Below are 17,582 nucleotides of genomic sequence, written 5' to 3'. Positions count from 1 at the left end.
AATGACTTTGTTATTTTTGTAAAATTGAGATAAAATGATATTTTCACCTCAAATCCCATGAAATTAGAATGCAAAACCCAACCCCCTTGTGGGATTGCTAATATCCCTATGAAGGGTAAAACCATTTCACTGAAATTTTTTCTCCTCTTCGAAGGGAGTTTGTAATCTCGTGTAACTGTTGGTCCCATGACATTGTTGCAAAACAAACATAATGTCTGAGATTCACTATCACACCAACAACGTACTAAAACAGGGCCTTTATGACGACAGTTCGACACAATAGCAAAAGCATAATAATAGTTTAAATTAATGAAAAATGTTTGGTAACTCAAAATTTTGTAGTTTAAATGGCTCAAATCTGTCAAAACGACGTCGTTTTGACAGATTTGAGCCATTTGAGCCACAAAATTTTGAGCTACCTAGCATCGTTATAGATTAATTTTAAAAACAAAAGCTCCAAACGTTGGGGTAAAGAATTTTTTTTTTTAATAATAATAATAATAACAGCTCTGCTATGTAGCTCGAAACCATGTGGCTCGAGTGGCTCAAATTTTATTTTTTATCTGCTGTGTGCGTGTGCTCAAATCAACTTCCACACCCACACATTTCATTTGCCAAAAAAAAAGAAGAAAAAAACAGAGAATAGAGAGAGAAGAGCACTGTCTCCTTTGTAACCTAGAGGAACAGGGATAAAACTTTGTAGCGGAACAGTGAGAGGAGCGGGTAACAGACTTGTGTGCAGCCGCTTAGCACCGATCTGGTCCAGATGGTTGTGGACCGGAACCATAAAGATTATCAGGTGAAACAAAATGACTTGCATTGCGTACATCCCCAACAAAAAGCTTCTTCAATGGCTTTGTACTTCTTACTTGGAAGGATGCGAATTTGGGGAAGAAGAGGAATGGTGGATTGATGGGGAGGAAGAGCTATGCGAGTATAGAGGAATTGAGGGATTGTCATTGGCTGCTACGAATGCGATTAATGGGGAAAACAGGGGAGGAAGAGGGGTTGCCAATACTGTTCTGGGTTACAGATAGTACTGAATTTCATTGTTTGGTTTCATCTTCAAATTTGTTAAAGATTTTCAGATTTTTTTTTTTTTTTTGGGATTGAATTTGATTCTTTTATTTTTGTTTTGAGTTTTCAGAGATCGTTTATGAGATCTCTATTTTTAGGTTTCCTTCAGATTGTAAAACTTTCATTTGAGTCTGATAATAATAGTATACAGAAGTTATTTTATACTCTGTTTTTCTAATCTGTTGTAGAGATTTCGGTGAAGAACAAAAGAAAGGGTTTTTTCTGTTTGATTTTCTGTTTTTTTTTTAGTTAGACTGTGCTTGTATCAATTGCTGTATTTACAAAAAAGATTCAAATACTTGAAATTTCTTAGTTCTTAATTGTTGGGGGGCTAACTTCTTTGAATTTAGACTAAGTTACTCATGGTCTAAGTTTATGGTTATTAACGGGCTTAGCATCTTCCAAGTTCCAAGCATGATTCATTTTTTGACTAGAAAACAAACCAAAAATGATAATCATAGAGCATTCTCTTTTAAAATAATATGAATTCGAATTCGTAGAGCACCAAATTTCAAAACCATGGTGACACTTACAGAACTGGAGACCATACTTCCATCCATACTTCCATGTAACATTGAACAAAGCCCTACAAGAATATTTGCAATCAGTACGCAATATGTTCATCCAATCAAAAAAAAATCCAACACCACTTCTTTTGTTACATGATTATCCATTAATTCAATATCGCTTTCCCCTTGTGTTTCAGGTCAAACCATCCAATGCTACATTTTTATGCGATCATTTTCTATGGTGCAAATGATGCCCACGAGGGCCATGACCATATCGTCTCTTACGCAAAACCCTCTTGTCTTCCCATGCTACTTACTATGTCAGATTTCTCATAAACATTTGTTTAAGTAATTCCTTTTTCAATATTACTACAAAACCATTGCAAAAATGTCACTACTCAAGTTCATTTCCTTCATATCTTGTTCCTCACCATTAAGCATTACTAGCCTTTACAATCAAACTCAATACTAAGTTTCCTGCACCAGGCAGATGTTTATCACACAACAGGTCATGGGCACTGTTTTCCCTATTCCAACCCAATTAAAAATGATGGCAATGTCCCCCACAATCCCCAACACTCACAAAACAAAGCAAAAGCAGAGAGAGAGAGAGCGGCAGAAGATGAGAAGGCTTCCATGGATAAGATAAAGAAAATTTTGTTTCTCAGTATTTTGCCAATAACTCCAACAGTTCAATCAACCCTTATATATATAGGCTTGTGCCACAGAGATCGGGGATGAGAGATTTGGAATGAGAGAGATTTGCTGAGCGGTGAGAGTGATCTGGAATGAGAGAGATTTGCTGAGAAGATGAGAGCTGCTGCTGTTTCAATGGGTTTTCGACTTCAGATAGAGGTAGAAAGTAAAACATAGAGAGGAGAGATAAAATATTGACAGAAATATATTTGACTCATTTTGACTGAGTTTCGGGCCACTCGAGCAAGAAACTCGAATCTTTTTCCTAATAATAAATTTGCAAACCACAAGAACAGAACTGAGGTTTCAGATCTACAGCCTCATTTACCCCATCACATCTTCATATAGATATTAACACCCATCAAAGAACTCTAAAACCGCCATCAAAGAACTCATCTTAACTCTTTGTTTTCTGATAATTGGTGACTAGACATAACAGAGACCATTTTAGAGAGCAAAAGAGAGAGTGGATGCTCACAGTGGTCGCTTTGCAGCATGGCTGGCAGTAGAGAAGAATGAACCATTGGATTATTTTTTTACTGATGTGTCATACTGGCAAGTAGTATTGCAAGATCATTGCATGGCAGAGAATCCAAATCCGCTAGGGGTAGCAAAGTGATACAGCATTTTCATCACACCAAGCTCATCATGGAATTTCAATCTCTGCCAGCCCCCCCTCCCCCTACAATGTTCTTCCCAAGACCAAAAAACAAAAGAAAAAAAAAAACCAAAAGAACCCCATAATGTCTTACTCTCTTCTAAACAAACAAAAAAGATGCACAAAATCATCATCAACCTTGATGGCAACCAAGTGGAAAACATGATGATGGTAGAACATGAATAAACAATTTCCTTAAACATCAATGTCATAGAAAATCATATCAGTCTTCTATCTCTATCACATTCTGATAAAATAGAAAAATATCATTGATACACATCATGAAAGTAAAGAAACCAAAGTGGTTGTTACAATGCAAGAACCAAAGTAGGAACGAATGATGGCGAAATATGCCCCTCCTGCTTGGCCAACCACTTGGTGGATACAATTCATTTTAGAGATCAATCTGCCAACATGTATGCAACATCAAAGCACAAAGATGTTAGAAAAAGAAATATAACTTTGAGTTCCTGAATATTCGATGAGGCTAAAGTATGACGAACTAAAATTCTCCCAAAAAAAAAAAAAAAAAATCGAAAAATAACCAGACCCACTTTCACCTAAACTGAAAAAAGCTTACTCAGATTTTATTTTACTTCGGACCACCCCAAAGAATCGTCAAGCCCATGAAAGCCAAAACTGTAAAGAAAAACAGAAAACTACGTATCCTTCAAACCTCAAATGACACATACCATATCTTGTTTGAACTTGAAAGACTCCAGAGCCTCCTTCACATTCTGCATGAAAGATCAGGTGAACACTGCCTCATCCAAAGAGTCCACTTTAGAATCCTCATCATGCCACAACTGCCATTTAACATTTTTAAGAGTTCCACGAGTGCCAATTTCGGATAGGAGTATCTCTATCTCCTGTACAAAAAGGCAAGTTCAGGCAAGAAAATGGCTATGCCTTATAAAAGTTGCGACGACTACCACTATGATTACTCCTACCCACAATGTAGCGATCAATTAAGGCTGCCTAGAAATCCACTGACAACATTACCAAGAACCTTTGCTTCATGTCAATGTCTTTATTCATCAAATTCTATCACACAAAGCAGCAGCGAGAAACTGAGACACTGCTATCATGAAGCATGTACTTCTAATTCTACAGATTTCATATCAGGCACAAAAAAATCATACCTCTGAGATATATGCTAATGCAATTCACAAAATCAAATATAGAGATTATCACGAATACCTGTAGCCAAAAGGAAGTCAACTAGATACCACTCTAGTTTTAACAGTAAAGAAAAGGAAAAGCATTTGAATATCACGAGGAAGAGAGGGAAGGGAAGGGAGGGTTTCAATTAAGCTAGCAGATACAACTATAAGCAATCTGAAGTATAACACTAACACTAACACTAACACTCAAGAAAGACAAAGAAAATGAGAGGCAAAATACTACTATTGCTAACTACTACTAAATCCATGCCGGAAAGATAGCTACTGCAAACTACAATTAAGATTCAAGCAAATCCAACCAGTCCCAGGAACTTCAAGCAATATGATCAGCATTGTTGGGCCCCTAGCACAACCAGCAGCTAGTCAAGAGTCTGATCTCCAGGAAGTATTTGAATACGCCGTGTAGGCGCCACCTGTCCCTTGATGCCCCCCTGCAGCATTGTTGCCACCAGAATTGCTGTTAGGGGCACCCCCACCAGAATTAGTATAAGAGCCTTCACTTCCACCGTAATTACTATAATAACCATACCCTTGACTCCCATACCCAGAAGCCCCACCTGGAGATGGAACCATTGGTGCAGAAACAGCACCAACAATACCTGGTGCATACCCTGCATTTGCACTGTAGCCTGAAGCACCATACCCTGGAGCCTGGTTGCTCCATGGGCTTTTTAAGGCACCAGCTGGACCACTTACATAACCAGCATTAGCGGCGCTTGGGTTTCCATATGCCCCAGCAGGGCCAGTAAAGCCAATATTGGCACTTCCATAGCCACCAGCACCATAACCACCATATCCACCATAGCCAACAGTGCTATTTGCAGCTCCATATCCATAATTCGGTCCTCCGTAGGTAGGATATGGTGCATAAGCACCACCGCCAGCAGTTTGTGGCTGCATAAATCGACCGCCATCCATTCGAGCATCAAATGTGCTAGCATTGGCACCGGAAGAACCATAGGGTTGATGGCCTCCACCACGGCCACCGCCACCACCACCACTACCTGGATTTGCCTCTTTAGGAAGGGCTGGTTTCACCTCAACAAGCTTATTATTCAGTTCATGGAAGTTCTTGTGGAGAACTCTATCGACTGCATCTTCTGTGTCGAAGGTGATGAATCCAAAACCACGAGGCCGATTCGTATTCTGATCGTACATTATTACAACATCAGTTACATTGCCATAAGTTTCAAAATACTGACGAAATCCTTCTTCTGTCAGTGTGGAAGGCAACCCTCCAACAAATATCTTTTTGGTTTTATAATTTCCCGTCCCTTCAAAGCTTCGGCCAGTATTTGGATGCCCAGGTCTGGAGGAGGTGCGCTGTTCTTCTCTTGGTAAAACCCTCTTAGCCTCCACCTGCAGTAAACATATGCACACACGCGTAGACATGTATGTGCCCAAAGTTCAAACTGTGTAAGGAGCTATTTAGGAACTCACAGCTTAAACAAGTTGATAAACGTGTGCTCGAATAAAAATTGATTTTATTTTATTTTATTTTATTTTTTTTAAATTTCTTTAGGAAGATCTCGGGGGGAAGATTTGAGGGTAGGAATAGCCAATCTAGTATGGCTAGTCCACCTCTTTGATTTCTCATACAATCTGCAACAGTATGGTTGATAAAATTGAAGAGAAAGATAACAATTTGAAAAGAAAAGAAGAAAAAAAAGAGAAATTTCTGATAAGAAACAATTAGGCTCTGTTTGGATGGTATTTAAATGAAAGAATTTGAATTTTATAAAAATATAAGAGATTTGCGTTGTTATTTCAAAATTCAAATGTATATCATGAACAAGTTCTAAAAATTCAACCTCGAAATCCATACCTAAACTATAAGAATGTGGAAAATCAAATGAAACTAAAGAAGCAACAAAATAAAAAAAAAAAACAAGAGAATTCAAACATTGAAGTGGCAAAGAAAGGTAGGTGTAGGTGTAGGTGTGAGTGACTCACGGTTCTGCCATCAATGGAGTGGGTATCATGAAGAACGGAGTGGAGGACAGAAGGATCAGAGAAGAGAACGAAACCAAAGCCTCTGGGACGGCCGGTGATCTTGTCGCGCATGACCACGGTCTGAGTGACTTCTCCATAGTTGCTGAAGTGTTCTTTCAGCTTCTCCTCTGTTGTTTCCCATGCTATCCCTCCTATGAATATCTTTGCTTCGTCTGAAGAATCCATCTCTCTCTCTCTCTCTCTCAGAATCTAGGGGGTTAGGGTTTGTGTCGTACGATTCTTCTGTGCGGAAGAAAAAATATGCACGATTATGCCAAGAGATATTCGGAATTCCTTTTACGACGTCGCTTTGATCACCGCTCCTCTTATTCGGTTTTGGCTTTGGACCCCCAAAATTGAAATATGTGGTGGGGACACATGTTTTTTTTTGCCAGTGGTGATAGAGACTCAGGACACCCACACCCCCCTCACATTTTGTGAGAAAGGGGGAGAGAGAGAAAAAAAAATTAAAAATTGAAAATAATGAATGATCATAAATTAATTGGGGTTTGCAGGGGTTACAAATTTTAGGGGTTTTAAGTTTTTTTTTTTCACCTGTTAAAAAAGATGTTTCGTTGCTGTTCTTGATTTCAGAATAATCGGTAGATTTAATCTAACTTATAGAAAGAGACTTACTATCGAGACATTCAATGAATCTCATCAACGTATTACAAAAAGGATCAAGTATCGATTGAAGTACAATGTAAAATTTCTTCAGAGAGAGTGCGCCTTAAGAATTCAATCCTGAGTCACTTTCTATGAAATAAAATGCATTATACACTAGTGGGAATGTGAGACCCACTCTGATGTGATGTTTGTGCCTTGCCTTGTTTTTTTTTTTCTTTTTTTTTTTTTTTTACTCAGACACATCACTAGAGCTCAAATTAGAGCTCTAGATTTAGAACTCTCTAGCATTTCCCTTAAATGAATAAACAAGTGACATGTGTGTAAATATGTGATATTCGAATCAATAGTTAAATAAATATATGACATTTAGACAAATAGATAAAATAAATTTTGGACAAATAAAGTCCCTTCAGCATAAAAAAATTAAGCTCAAGCCTATTCATTCAAAAAAATTTCAAAGGTAAACTTTTGTCCTTTATAAAATTAGTATTGTTTTTAAACTTGTATTATTATTTTTAAAATATGATTTTGAAAATGGAGTCAAAGTCTTTTTTGGCAATCAAGTTAAAAGTTAATTTATTAGTTTTTTTGAGTTTTTTGAATCACATCACCTCTATATTTGTTTATATATTTTTTCAAAAAAAGTAATAAAAAAAATTAAAAAATCAGTTTTTAATCTACTTTTCAAAATATTGAAAGGATAAATTACACATTACCCCCTTTATATTTGATCTTTTATTTCTCAATTTTTTTTTGATCTTTTTTTTTGATTTTTAAAGTTTATTTATTTATTTCATTTTAGCCCTTCACATTTTAATTTTTTTTTCTAATTTATTCTAAAAATAAACAAAAATTGATACAAGTGATGTAAAAATATTTTATTATATGTAAGCTCACAACTCTAATACAAACAAATATCTCAATAAAACAATAGTATATTTTTATATTATGTGATAATTAAAATGATATTTCTTATTTAATTTTAAAATTAGATTAAAAACATTTTAAAATATGAAAGGTTAAAAGAGAAAAAAAAAAAAGACTTCAAAACAAAAGTGAGTAAAAAAAAAAAAACCCCTTTAGTAGCTAAAGTAAAAACTGTCGCACTACATGTATTAATTAGTATATTAACACTAATTATGACATTATTATTTCACTCGTTATATAAATTATAAATATCAAAATTTTTTAAAATTATATTATATCATCAATTAATACGTTAATTGGTACGCGAAGAAAAAAAAAAAGAAAAAAAAAAGACCCTACCAATTGTTTTTCTTATATAAATGAGGTGCTCACATCGTAACGGTCACTTTCCTTTTTCAAACAAACAAAAACCCTACAAAGCCTCACTACAACTTCCTACAATTTCTTGGCTGTCCTGTTTTGTTTATCTCTCTTTCCTAAAAGTTTCTCACAATCCAATGCTCATGTCGTCTTCTTCTTCTTCACAAAGTGTAAACATGAAGACGATCTCTTAACAGCCAAATCTTTAACTTCTTGTTAGACTGAGAATCAGAGCAAGCTTAGAAAACCCTCTAAATGGGTTGTTTTCTTGCTTGTTTTGGATCTTCCAAAGATCGAAAACGCCGAAATCAGAGGAAGAACCAGGTCCTCCCTCGACACCAAGTAAGATCCATCTTTTAAAGCTTTGTCACTCTCTGTATGTATGTTGTTTCCAATTTCTCTTTCCCTATCTGTTTGGTTGCTCAGAAAACGAAAGAAAATTGTAATGGTTAAAAAAATTTCCAAGCCCTTCTGGGTTCCTGTTGTTTTGTTTTTTTCCAAACACTGACGGATCAAAACATTGTATTTGAGGATCAGTTGATTTGGGGTTTTGTTTTTTTAGGTCCCAAAACTTAGGAAGAAATTATGATGTCATTATGGTTGATTTTTTTTTTATTTTCTTATCGATGATATTTTCTCACCAGCCAAACACATTGCTTTGAAGTGTTTTTCTTATGTTGCTCTACTTAATTCTAAAACTTTGTCACAGATACATGGAATCCGTAAGCCTCTGCAGCCTATTGTCTCTCCAGAACAGGACACCTCTGCAAAACCTGTGAACCTGATTTCAAAAGTTCCGTAAGTAATCAATTTTTCCTTCTTTTTTATTTATTTATTTTTTTTTAGGGTTCTTGAGTTTAGCTCGTTAATATATATATATTTTTGATTTTGAAAAACAAAAGAAATTATCTTGTTGCCTGAATTGAATCAGCGTGTGTAAAAAATCATGCATTTTGATTGCAGACATAGGCGTGAGGAACAATTGAGCCTGAGTACCCGAAAGAAAGTTACTTTTGATACAAATATCAAGACCTATGAGCCTGTTTCGGTCTGCGAAAGCATTGAAATTTTACCGGAAAGCAATATAGATGGTGAGATGAATAAGGAGGAAAGTTCAGGAAAATCGAGCTCATCCCACTTGCTATCGGAAGATGATTCTGTTATTTCAAGTGTTGAATCTTATCCTTCCCATCATAGGTATCAAAATTGCAGAGACAGTGATGATGAAGTGGAGAATTTTGAGTGTGCTGTCAGTGATTTGGATGGTGATGATGATGAAGAAGAAGAAGACTATGAAGATAATGATGAGGATGACAATGACAGATTTGTAGGCCAAGAAGTGTGGTTTGAGTCGATTCCAACTTCATCAATGGAATCAAGCACAGAAACTTCTTCAGCTCGAGTGTTTACGGAGGAGGTAGACAGTCATTTGACAATGAGTGGTTTGGGCGAGCGAGAAGTGAAAACAATTGGGTCAAACAGAAAAGCTCGAGATAGAAGTGTTTATGTTCATCCTGTGCTAAACCCTGTAGAGAATCTCACTCAATGGAAAGCTGTGAAATCAAATTTCACACTACCTTTAAAGGCTCAGAATGAGAATTTCACAGCATTTAGAGACAGTGATGATGAAGTGAAGGAGTTTGAGTGTGAGGTCAGTGATTTGGATGGTGATGATGTAGAAGAAGAAGAAGAAGAAGACTATGAAGATAATGATGAGGATGACAATGACAGATTTGTAGGCCAAGAAGTGTGGTTTGAGTCGATTCCAACTTCATCAATGGAATCAAGCACAGAAACTTCTTCAGCTCGAGTGTTTACGAAGGAGGTAGACAGTCATTTGACAATGAGTGGTTTGGGCGAGCGAGAAGTGAAAACAATTGGGTCAAACAGAAAAGCTCGAGATAGAAGTGTTTATGTTCATCCTGTGCTAAACCCTGTAGAGAATCTCACTCAATGGAAAGCTGTGAAATCAAATTTCACACTACCTTTAAAGGCTCAGAATGAGAATTTCACAGCATTTAGAGACAGTGATGATGAAGTGAAGGAGTTTGAGTGTGAGGTCAGTGATTTGGATGGTGATGATGTAGAAGAAGAAGAAGAAGAAGACTATGAAGATAATGATGAGGATGACAATGACAGATTTGTAGGCCAAGAAGTGTGGTTCGAGTCGATTCCAACTTCATCAATGGAATCAAGCACAGAAACTTCTTCAGCTCGAGTGTTTACGGAAGAGGTAGACAGTCATTTGACAATGAGTGGTTTGGGCGAGCGAGAAGTGAAAACAATTGGGTCAAACAGAAAAGCTCGAGATAGAAGTGTTTATGTTCATCCTGTGCTAAACCCTGTAGAGAATCTCACTCAATGGAAAGCTGTGAAATCAAATTTCACACTACCTTTAAAGGCTCAGAATGAGAATTTCACAGCATTTAGCTCTGAGCTGACTTTCAAGCAATCATCACCACTCCGTTTCAAGTCCAAACCGGATCAATTCAAGTATCAAAATCAAGAAATAGCTGTTGATGCTAGTCTTTCAAGTTGGATTGTCTCCTCTGAAACCACACCCTCCAAGAAGACTGGCTTTAATGGGTTTGAAACCATGTCTCAGGGATCAAATTCTGTGATGAGCATAGAAGATAGACCAATTTTATTGACAGTGGAGGAACTCAAACAGTTTTCAGCATCGTCCTCTCCAAGGGGGTCACCTAGTCGATGCCCATAATAGGTACTGTTGGGACATATTGGAGTCACACAGAGCCAACCAAGGGTCACGGTTCATTGTCTTCCTATAAAGGCATACCAAACACAACCAGCAAGTACAGAGAGGTATTTGCTTTGTGAAGTGAAATTTCACGTGTTATGTGTGCAATATAGGTAAATGTTGGAATCTAACATGAAGAGGGGGTAATGGTTTGCAGGATAAGATAGGGAATTCAGACAAGGTTGGAGAGAGCTTTGAACAGCAGACATGCTGCTGATGCTTAATCTACATATATTCCCAGTGTTTTTTGTGAGATGGTCTTGGACTGTTTGTTTTTTCTTCAATTCTTTTTTATTTATTTTTTCTTTCACAGTTCATTTGTTATTGTTTTGTGGATTGATATATGTGGGTAGTGTGCAAAATTGTTTGTTTGCGTAATTCCTTATTGTTTTGACATTTGATAATCAATGGATTGAATTTTTTTATTTACTCATTATTTTCAACTATCTTCCGGAGATATTGTCTAATGAAAATATGCTAATGATTGGAAGTGCAAACTGGCTGGGATGGCTTTTGGAGCTGAGACATCTTTTTGCTTCCCTTACTAAATTTTGGTTGCTCTGAAAATGTAATTCTTCACCCCACTTTTGATTATTCTTAACAACTAACTTCATTTAAGATAGGAAAATGGAGGAAGATGAACTTTTAAATGCTGATGTGTTGATGATCTTTCTTTGGAACACTTGTGTGCAATTCATCATAATTTTAGCATGGGAAGCAGAGCCTGGGATAATCTTTTAGCAGTCTTGTTGGGGTGAAGAAAATTAGCTATTCATATATCCTAATAATATTTGGGCCAATGGGCTATATATCATTAATTATAGTTTGACTTGATAAAAACCAATGCTTCTTTCTTGCTAACATTGAACCACTGTAAAAATTTTGATCATTAGTAAAGAGCTGAAAGGAAAGAGGTACTGCCTCACTATTCCCTTGGTATTCAACCGTATATCATATGTTTATCATAACAAACCTTGTATGCATTTTTTAAGACGAGGGGTGTGAGCCCACTCGATGGATGTGCTTAAAATAAAAATATTAATCTTAAATTGAAAACATATCTTCTATGTTATTTAAGTGGTGAAAGTGTTATTTATTAAGTCAACAATGACCATAAATTCAAGTCTTGTACTCCTTTTATAACTATTTGTTTTTTTTCCCCTTTCGGATGGGAAAATTGGCACTTGACAAAAGGAGAGAAGTAAGTTCATGGAAACTAAGCGATTTATTCACTTTTAGTAATAGCATAGATAGATATATCATTTTGGATGGAGAAATTGACACTTGACAAAAGGAGACAGGTAAATTCATGGAAACCAAGAGAGTTGTTCACTTTTAATAATAGTATAGATAGATATATCATTTTGGATGAAGAAATTGACACTTGACAAAAGGAGACAAGTAAGTTCATGAAAACCAAGCAAGTTGTTCACTTTTAGTAATAGTGTAAATAGATATATCAATTACAAAATGTATAGGCTACTTAGAGATGGTACATTAAAATAAAGTCCCCCAATGCAATAAAAACTTGAGAATTTTGCTTGCAGCGGGCAACAAATGTTCCCCAGATTTATAATGAATGTGACAAATTTCAAGTGGTCAAAGAAAACGAGAAACTGAAGAGGAACATTATTGTAGAGCTGGGACGTAAGAGGTGAAAAATTTGGTAAAGGGTTGTCACTTCCAACATTGGAGCTCCCTGAAGATGGGTTGGGTGGTGGTCTTGACTCTACAGTTATGCCAGGACTCCGGTGCAAAATTGTATGAAATCCAAAGCGCCACCAGAAAGTTTGATGATTTGAAAGCACTGCGCAATCTCGGGGAAGCAACTTGAAAAGAAGAATTGATTTAGGCAATTATGCCTGCATAGATCTGTCTAGATTATACATTGTTTTGTTATTATGCATGAATTGTGTAAATTTGCAAATGGTATGGAAAAGATGTCTTAACACCATATCAGTTTGATAGTTGTGTTGTGTGATGTTATGATCAGAATATGGCTTTTAAGTTTTCTTCTTGTGAATAGAGTCTGATAGTCATTCCCCCCCCCCCCCCCCCCCCCCCCCCCCCCCCCCCCCCCGATGTTGCCTTGGTGTAGAGCACTTCACTTAAATTTGCCGGTTTGATGATTGGGAGGATTAGGGTTCCCTCTGCCAATTTAGGGATCATTTAGTAATTAAAGGGGTGAGCATGGTTCGGATTGGACCGGATTCGGATAAAATCATGACCAATCCGTTATCTACGGTTCCTGAAAAATTGAAATCAATCCAATCCGTTTAAATCATAGAACCAATCCATTTAAATACGGATTGGATCGGTTTAGGATCACGGATTCACATAATTAAATAACAAAAATATATATATAACACTTTAATTTCATAAAAATATAAACATAGCGCTATATTAGTTTCACAATAGTAACATCTATTTCTATAATAGCGACATACTGTTTTAGAATTTAAATAACTATAAGAAAACTGGTTTCACCATAAGGATTTAGACCATTACAAATTAAAACTAAAAACTAACAAACAAAAGTAATAACAGAAGATATTATACGGTTTTAGGTTTGAGTTTAGATTTTATATAAAACAAGAGAAGATACTATGGGGGAGGATGTATAATAAAAATATATACTATTTATATACGGTTCGGATTGGTTCCAATCTGGAACCGTGGAGTTCAATCCGGAATCAATCTGTGTACTACGGATTTTTAATTTTTCAATCCGGAACCGAACCACAGATTCAAAAAACCAATCCAAACCTATCGGATTGGACTGGATTGAATCGGATTACGGATTCACGGATTCCTTACTCAACCCTAATTTTTATTTATTTATTGTTTTAAAAAACATTGAAACTAGAAACAAAAATACATTTGGTAATACCAACAATTTTGAAAATTGTACGCCAATCTCAAATCTAAGATCCAAACACAGTCTTGAACAATACAATTTCACTTCATTTTCTAGTTTCACCTATGCCAATCTCAACAACAACAACAATCATTGAAACCTCTCCACGCTCACTTTCTTGGACTTCGAGTTCTTTAAAATTCATGAAATCTTGCCTGTCGCTTCTTCACTTGATGTTTCTTCAAGTGCAAATTCCGAAAAACATCTTCAGAAATAAGAAGCTCCTGATATCTGTAAAATTCAGAGGGGCTCATACACCAACTGAACATGTCCCTGAGTCAACCGCCAAATACCCATCTCCAAACATTGATCCAAAATCGCAGTTCATAAACAATCCTAAAATAAAGTCCTTATCATCCCACTTTGAAAAAAAAAATATAAAAAATCATGTAATACATATTTGGTTAATGCACCTGAAGCTTACTCTTGTCCAAATGCGCCACATTATCGGTAACAAAAGAAAAAAATTATCAAAAAGGCTCACAGAAGAGAGCTTCAGGTGAATCATGAATCATTGTAATAGAAATCAATATAAATCAATCAATAATACAATTCTCTATTTCTCTTTAAAAAAAAAAAAATTTTTTAACCTATCACCTACTTCACCCACTTAAACCTACTCCACTAAACCTAACCCACTACACCTCACCTACTCCACTAAACCTAACCCACTACACCACTACCACCTCACCTACTCCACTAAACCTAACCCACTACACCACTACCACCTCCACTTCACCTACTCCTTACCTACTACACACTCACCCTCTTCTATATATAGGAATCATGAATCATTGTAATAGAAATCAATATAAATCAATCAATAATACAATTCTCTATTTCTCTTTATACATTAAATTTCTACATGGTATCAGAGCAAGGTTAAGACCTTAGTATTTCTCGCTTCACCGGCGGGCGGCAATCTCGCCTTGGCCGCCCGCCGGACCTCAACCTAGTCCGCTAAAATTCTCTACACAACCCTCACTTCTTCTCTCTCCTCCAAACCCAAGACCCAAAATTGGATCTGACCAAGACCTCTTTCTTGGACCAGTCTCTCTTGGGGTCAAATGACTTCTTCTCAATCCCCTTCCCATGACTTGCACCTTGCAAGAAAAGGAGACCTCCCAGAAGATCATTATCCAAAATTTACTGAAATGATACACAGCAACACCACGTCATCATCAAGCATAGAAGATTTGCACTTACAACAACAGGCGACAAGCTACGCGACAAATGAGCAGAGAGATTTGAATGATCTCAGTGAGAAGCTCTTGCTCAGAAACTCTTCAGGTTGTCAGATCAATGGGATTCAACTTCCAGCCGGAGAATTCTACTCCGGTGGTGGCGGTGGGGCGACTGTAGCACCACCTAGTAGAGGGAATTTCAGCCAGATTTTTCCCACCATAAATATTTCAACTTGAATCGACCGTCTTCGGCGATTTCAAGCTCCATGGACATGCAAATGTAGGCTTTGGATCTCTTCACTTCTGGTAGATTTTCAGGTGCAGAAGAAGTGCCCCGGAAAAGGCTTTCTCCCTTGGTTCAAGTTCATTTATAGTCAGGAGGAAATCCGTCAGTTAAATATGAAACCATTCATAGAGGAAGCCGTGCTACAGGTTTGCCATTGGAGTTTCAAACTGTTTACATCAGGTTTCTCATGATAATCTTGGACTTTACAAAGACAGCCCACACTCACACACACACCCACGGGATTTGACAGACACACATGCACCCACTCCACTTTCTCTTATTTTAATATATCTCTCTATATATATATGTTTATTTTATATATATATACATCTCCCTTTCTTTATTTTTTTCATTCTTTCCACACACTCATGTTCCCCACTCAATTTTTTTTACTCCATCATTCCACCGCCCACTTCATACCTATTTATTATTATTATTATTATTATTATTATTGTTTATTCTACTTTTTGACAGGTTATTATTGACACTACCAACCCATCATTCCACCGCCCACTGCATACCTATTTTATTATTATTATTATTATTATTATTATTATTATTATTCTTCTTCTTATTAAAAAAAAAAAAAAAAAAAAAAAACCAAACACCATTGCAAACAATTTACAAATTTGCACCACCACTCATATTTTATTCATCTCAGGGCACAACCCCGATCACACTTTTTACACAAAAAAAAAAAAAAAAAAAAAACCACATCCACCGGCGGGATTTTTTCTTCTCTACTCTGCCGCAGGTCTCTTCTTCTTTCCTCCATCCTGGGCGGCCCTTGACGGTGCTGCCTCCGTGTTGCTTCCTAGACCACCAAGCAAGTTGCCTCCTCCCTGCTCCTCCACTCCAGCATATGGTGGACCTCCAAATCGGAACATCACGGTGGCCTTCCGCTTCAGCTCCTTGTTTTCTGCCTTTAGCACACTCATCTCTGCTCGCGCATCCTTATACATGCGTTGGAGCAGAGCCAGTTGGGCGTTTAACTGCTGCACCTCATTTGTCCTACTCTGCAGCCGGTTCGACAAATTTGTGACCGCCGTCATGGTTTCCACACATGACTTCAAAGTATACTGATTGGCCTCCACATCCGACTGCACTGCCATTCTTTGCTCCACCGACCGCATCGGAAAGTTCAACGGAGCAAACTCCGGGGCGCTTGGTTGAGGTTCCAGTGCCACCGCACCAGTTCTCTCTCTTGTTGACTCGTTGAGGTCGGGAAAGAGGGTGAGCAGCCCGCGGGAAGACGATGCCATTTTTCTGGGCTACAAAGTGTTCCACAGTTTCTCTCTCCGCAGAGGCAGAGTTTTTTTCAGAGAAGGGTTGGTTTCAGAGGTTTCAGAATGGTATGCCTCAGCCTCAGCCTTCGTCTTGGTTAAATAACCAAGGCAGCCACGCGTATCGCGCGCCACTTGACGCCAGACGACAAACGGGCGCGCCAACCAAGACACTCACGTGCCTCGCCATCATGTCCGGCACACCTTTTGATGAATTGGGCACGCCTTTTGATGGCACGCCTTTTGAAAAATTGGGCACACCTTTTGAGGGTGCAACTTCTACAAGGGTCCGACAAGACTCTATAAACTGTCCCGACATGATTCCGGTTAGTTTCTACAAGGGTCCGACAAGACTCTGTAAACTGTCCCGACATAGATTCCGGTTAGTTTCTACAAGGGTCCGACAAGACTCTGTAAACTGTCCCGACATTGATTCCGGTTAGCTCCTTCATGGGTCCGACAAGACTCTGTAAACTGTCCCGACATTGATTCCGGTTAGTTTCTACAAGGGTCCAGCAAGACTCCGTAAACTGTCACAACAACTGTCACAACATTGTCTTCTACATCGGTCTGACACAACCATCCAGTGTCCTCTACAACGTTATGACACCACCATACAGTGTCTTCACCATCGGTCTGACACGACCATACAGTGTCTCCTATCCTCTTTTCTTTTATGTATTCGTCTATTTTCTTGTTTTGTTACTCTCTTCAAACTCAAGTTGGCTAGTTCCTATCCCCCTTGAGTTTGCGGGGGGCTGTTAAAACCTATCACCTACTTCACCCACTTAAACCTACTCCACTAAACCTAACCCACTACACCTCACCTACTCCACTAAACCTAACCCACTACACCACTACCACCTCACCTACTCCACTAAACCTAACCCACTACACCACTACCACCTCCACTTCACCTACTCCTTACCTACTACACACTCACCCTCTTCTATATATAGGAATCATGAATCATTGTAATAGAAATCAATATAAATCAATCAATAATACAATTCTCTATTTCTCTTTATACATTAAATTTCTACAAGTAATTACTCCATGGGCAAAAAGAGATCTTCATTCTGCACTTGAAATTTTGCAAAATTCATCATTGCTTAAATAAAAGC

At 37.5% G+C, this 17,582-nt stretch overlaps 2 protein-coding genes and 1 long non-coding RNA gene across 11 annotated transcripts; 1 reads left to right on the top strand and 2 right to left on the bottom strand.

Annotated features, from left to right (window-relative positions):
* Window positions 1-3,109: 3,109 nt before the first annotated feature.
* Window positions 3,110-6,564, bottom strand: LOC114289284 (heterogeneous nuclear ribonucleoprotein 1). Of its 8 annotated transcripts, none has more exons than XM_028232961.2 (5): window positions 6,078-6,564; window positions 4,083-5,483; window positions 3,891-3,984; window positions 3,633-3,809; window positions 3,110-3,346 (listed from the first exon to the last, which is right to left on the bottom strand). In XM_028232961.2, exons 1-2 carry the CDS (start codon window positions 6,300-6,302, stop codon window positions 4,488-4,490), a joined length of 1,221 nt encoding a protein of 406 aa, XP_028088762.2. In that variant the 5' UTR covers window positions 6,303-6,564; the 3' UTR covers window positions 3,110-3,346; window positions 3,633-3,809; window positions 3,891-3,984; window positions 4,083-4,487. The 8 variants fall into 8 exon arrangements, with proteins under 8 accessions (XP_028088762.2, XP_028088763.2, XP_028088767.2 ...); XM_028232962.2 differs by having other exon boundaries at window positions 3,895-3,984; XM_028232966.2 differs by having other exon boundaries at window positions 4,424-5,483; window positions 6,078-6,410.
* Window positions 6,565-8,054: 1,490 nt separating this feature from the next.
* LOC114289282 (uncharacterized) lies at window positions 8,055-11,217 on the top strand. Of its 2 annotated transcripts, XR_014346851.1 has the most exons (4): window positions 8,055-8,372; window positions 8,740-8,828; window positions 8,994-10,853; window positions 10,946-11,217. XR_014346851.1 is itself a non-coding variant. In XM_028232958.2 (3 exons), exons 1-3 carry the CDS (start codon window positions 8,286-8,288, stop codon window positions 10,747-10,749), a joined length of 1,932 nt encoding a protein of 643 aa, XP_028088759.2. In that variant the 5' UTR covers window positions 8,055-8,285; the 3' UTR covers window positions 10,750-11,217. The 2 variants fall into 2 exon arrangements, 1 of the variants encoding a protein (XP_028088759.2); XM_028232958.2 differs by having other exon boundaries at window positions 8,994-11,217.
* A 2,388-nt stretch (window positions 11,218-13,605) lies between these two features.
* On the bottom strand, window positions 13,606-14,200 carry LOC145804652 (uncharacterized). Its single transcript, XR_014346854.1, has 2 exons — window positions 14,119-14,200; window positions 13,606-14,041 (listed from the first exon to the last, which is right to left on the bottom strand). It is a non-coding gene; the product is annotated as an uncharacterized LOC145804652 (long non-coding RNA).
* Window positions 14,201-17,582: the final 3,382 nt, after the last annotated feature.

The sequence above is a fragment of the Camellia sinensis genome, chromosome 12, assembly GCF_055761805.1.
Source record: "Camellia sinensis isolate YWXY chromosome 12, ASM5576180v1, whole genome shotgun sequence".
NCBI classification, from domain to species: Eukaryota; Viridiplantae; Streptophyta; class Magnoliopsida; order Ericales; family Theaceae; genus Camellia; species Camellia sinensis.
Note: the sequence above shows the minus strand (reverse complement) of the source record. Positions and strands in the feature narration are given on the sequence as shown.

Excerpts from the sequence above, each read along its gene's own strand:
- LOC114289284 (XM_082899355.1), bottom strand. The coding sequence starts at position 6,302 with ATGGATTCTTCAGACGAAGCAAAGATATTCATAGGAGGGATAGCATGG. Across the intron at positions 5,484-6,077 it reads ACTCCATTGATGGCAGAACC|GTGGAGGCTAAGAGGGTTTT; the intron begins GTGAGTCACTCA and ends TGTTTACTGCAG.
- LOC114289282 (XM_028232958.2), top strand. The coding sequence starts at position 8,286 with ATGGGTTGTTTTCTTGCTTGTTTTGGATCTTCCAAAGATCGAAAACGC. Across the intron at positions 8,373-8,739 it reads AGGTCCTCCCTCGACACCAA|ATACATGGAATCCGTAAGCC; the intron begins GTAAGATCCATC and ends ACTTTGTCACAG. Across the intron at positions 8,829-8,993 it reads AACCTGATTTCAAAAGTTCC|ACATAGGCGTGAGGAACAAT; the intron begins GTAAGTAATCAA and ends TTTTGATTGCAG.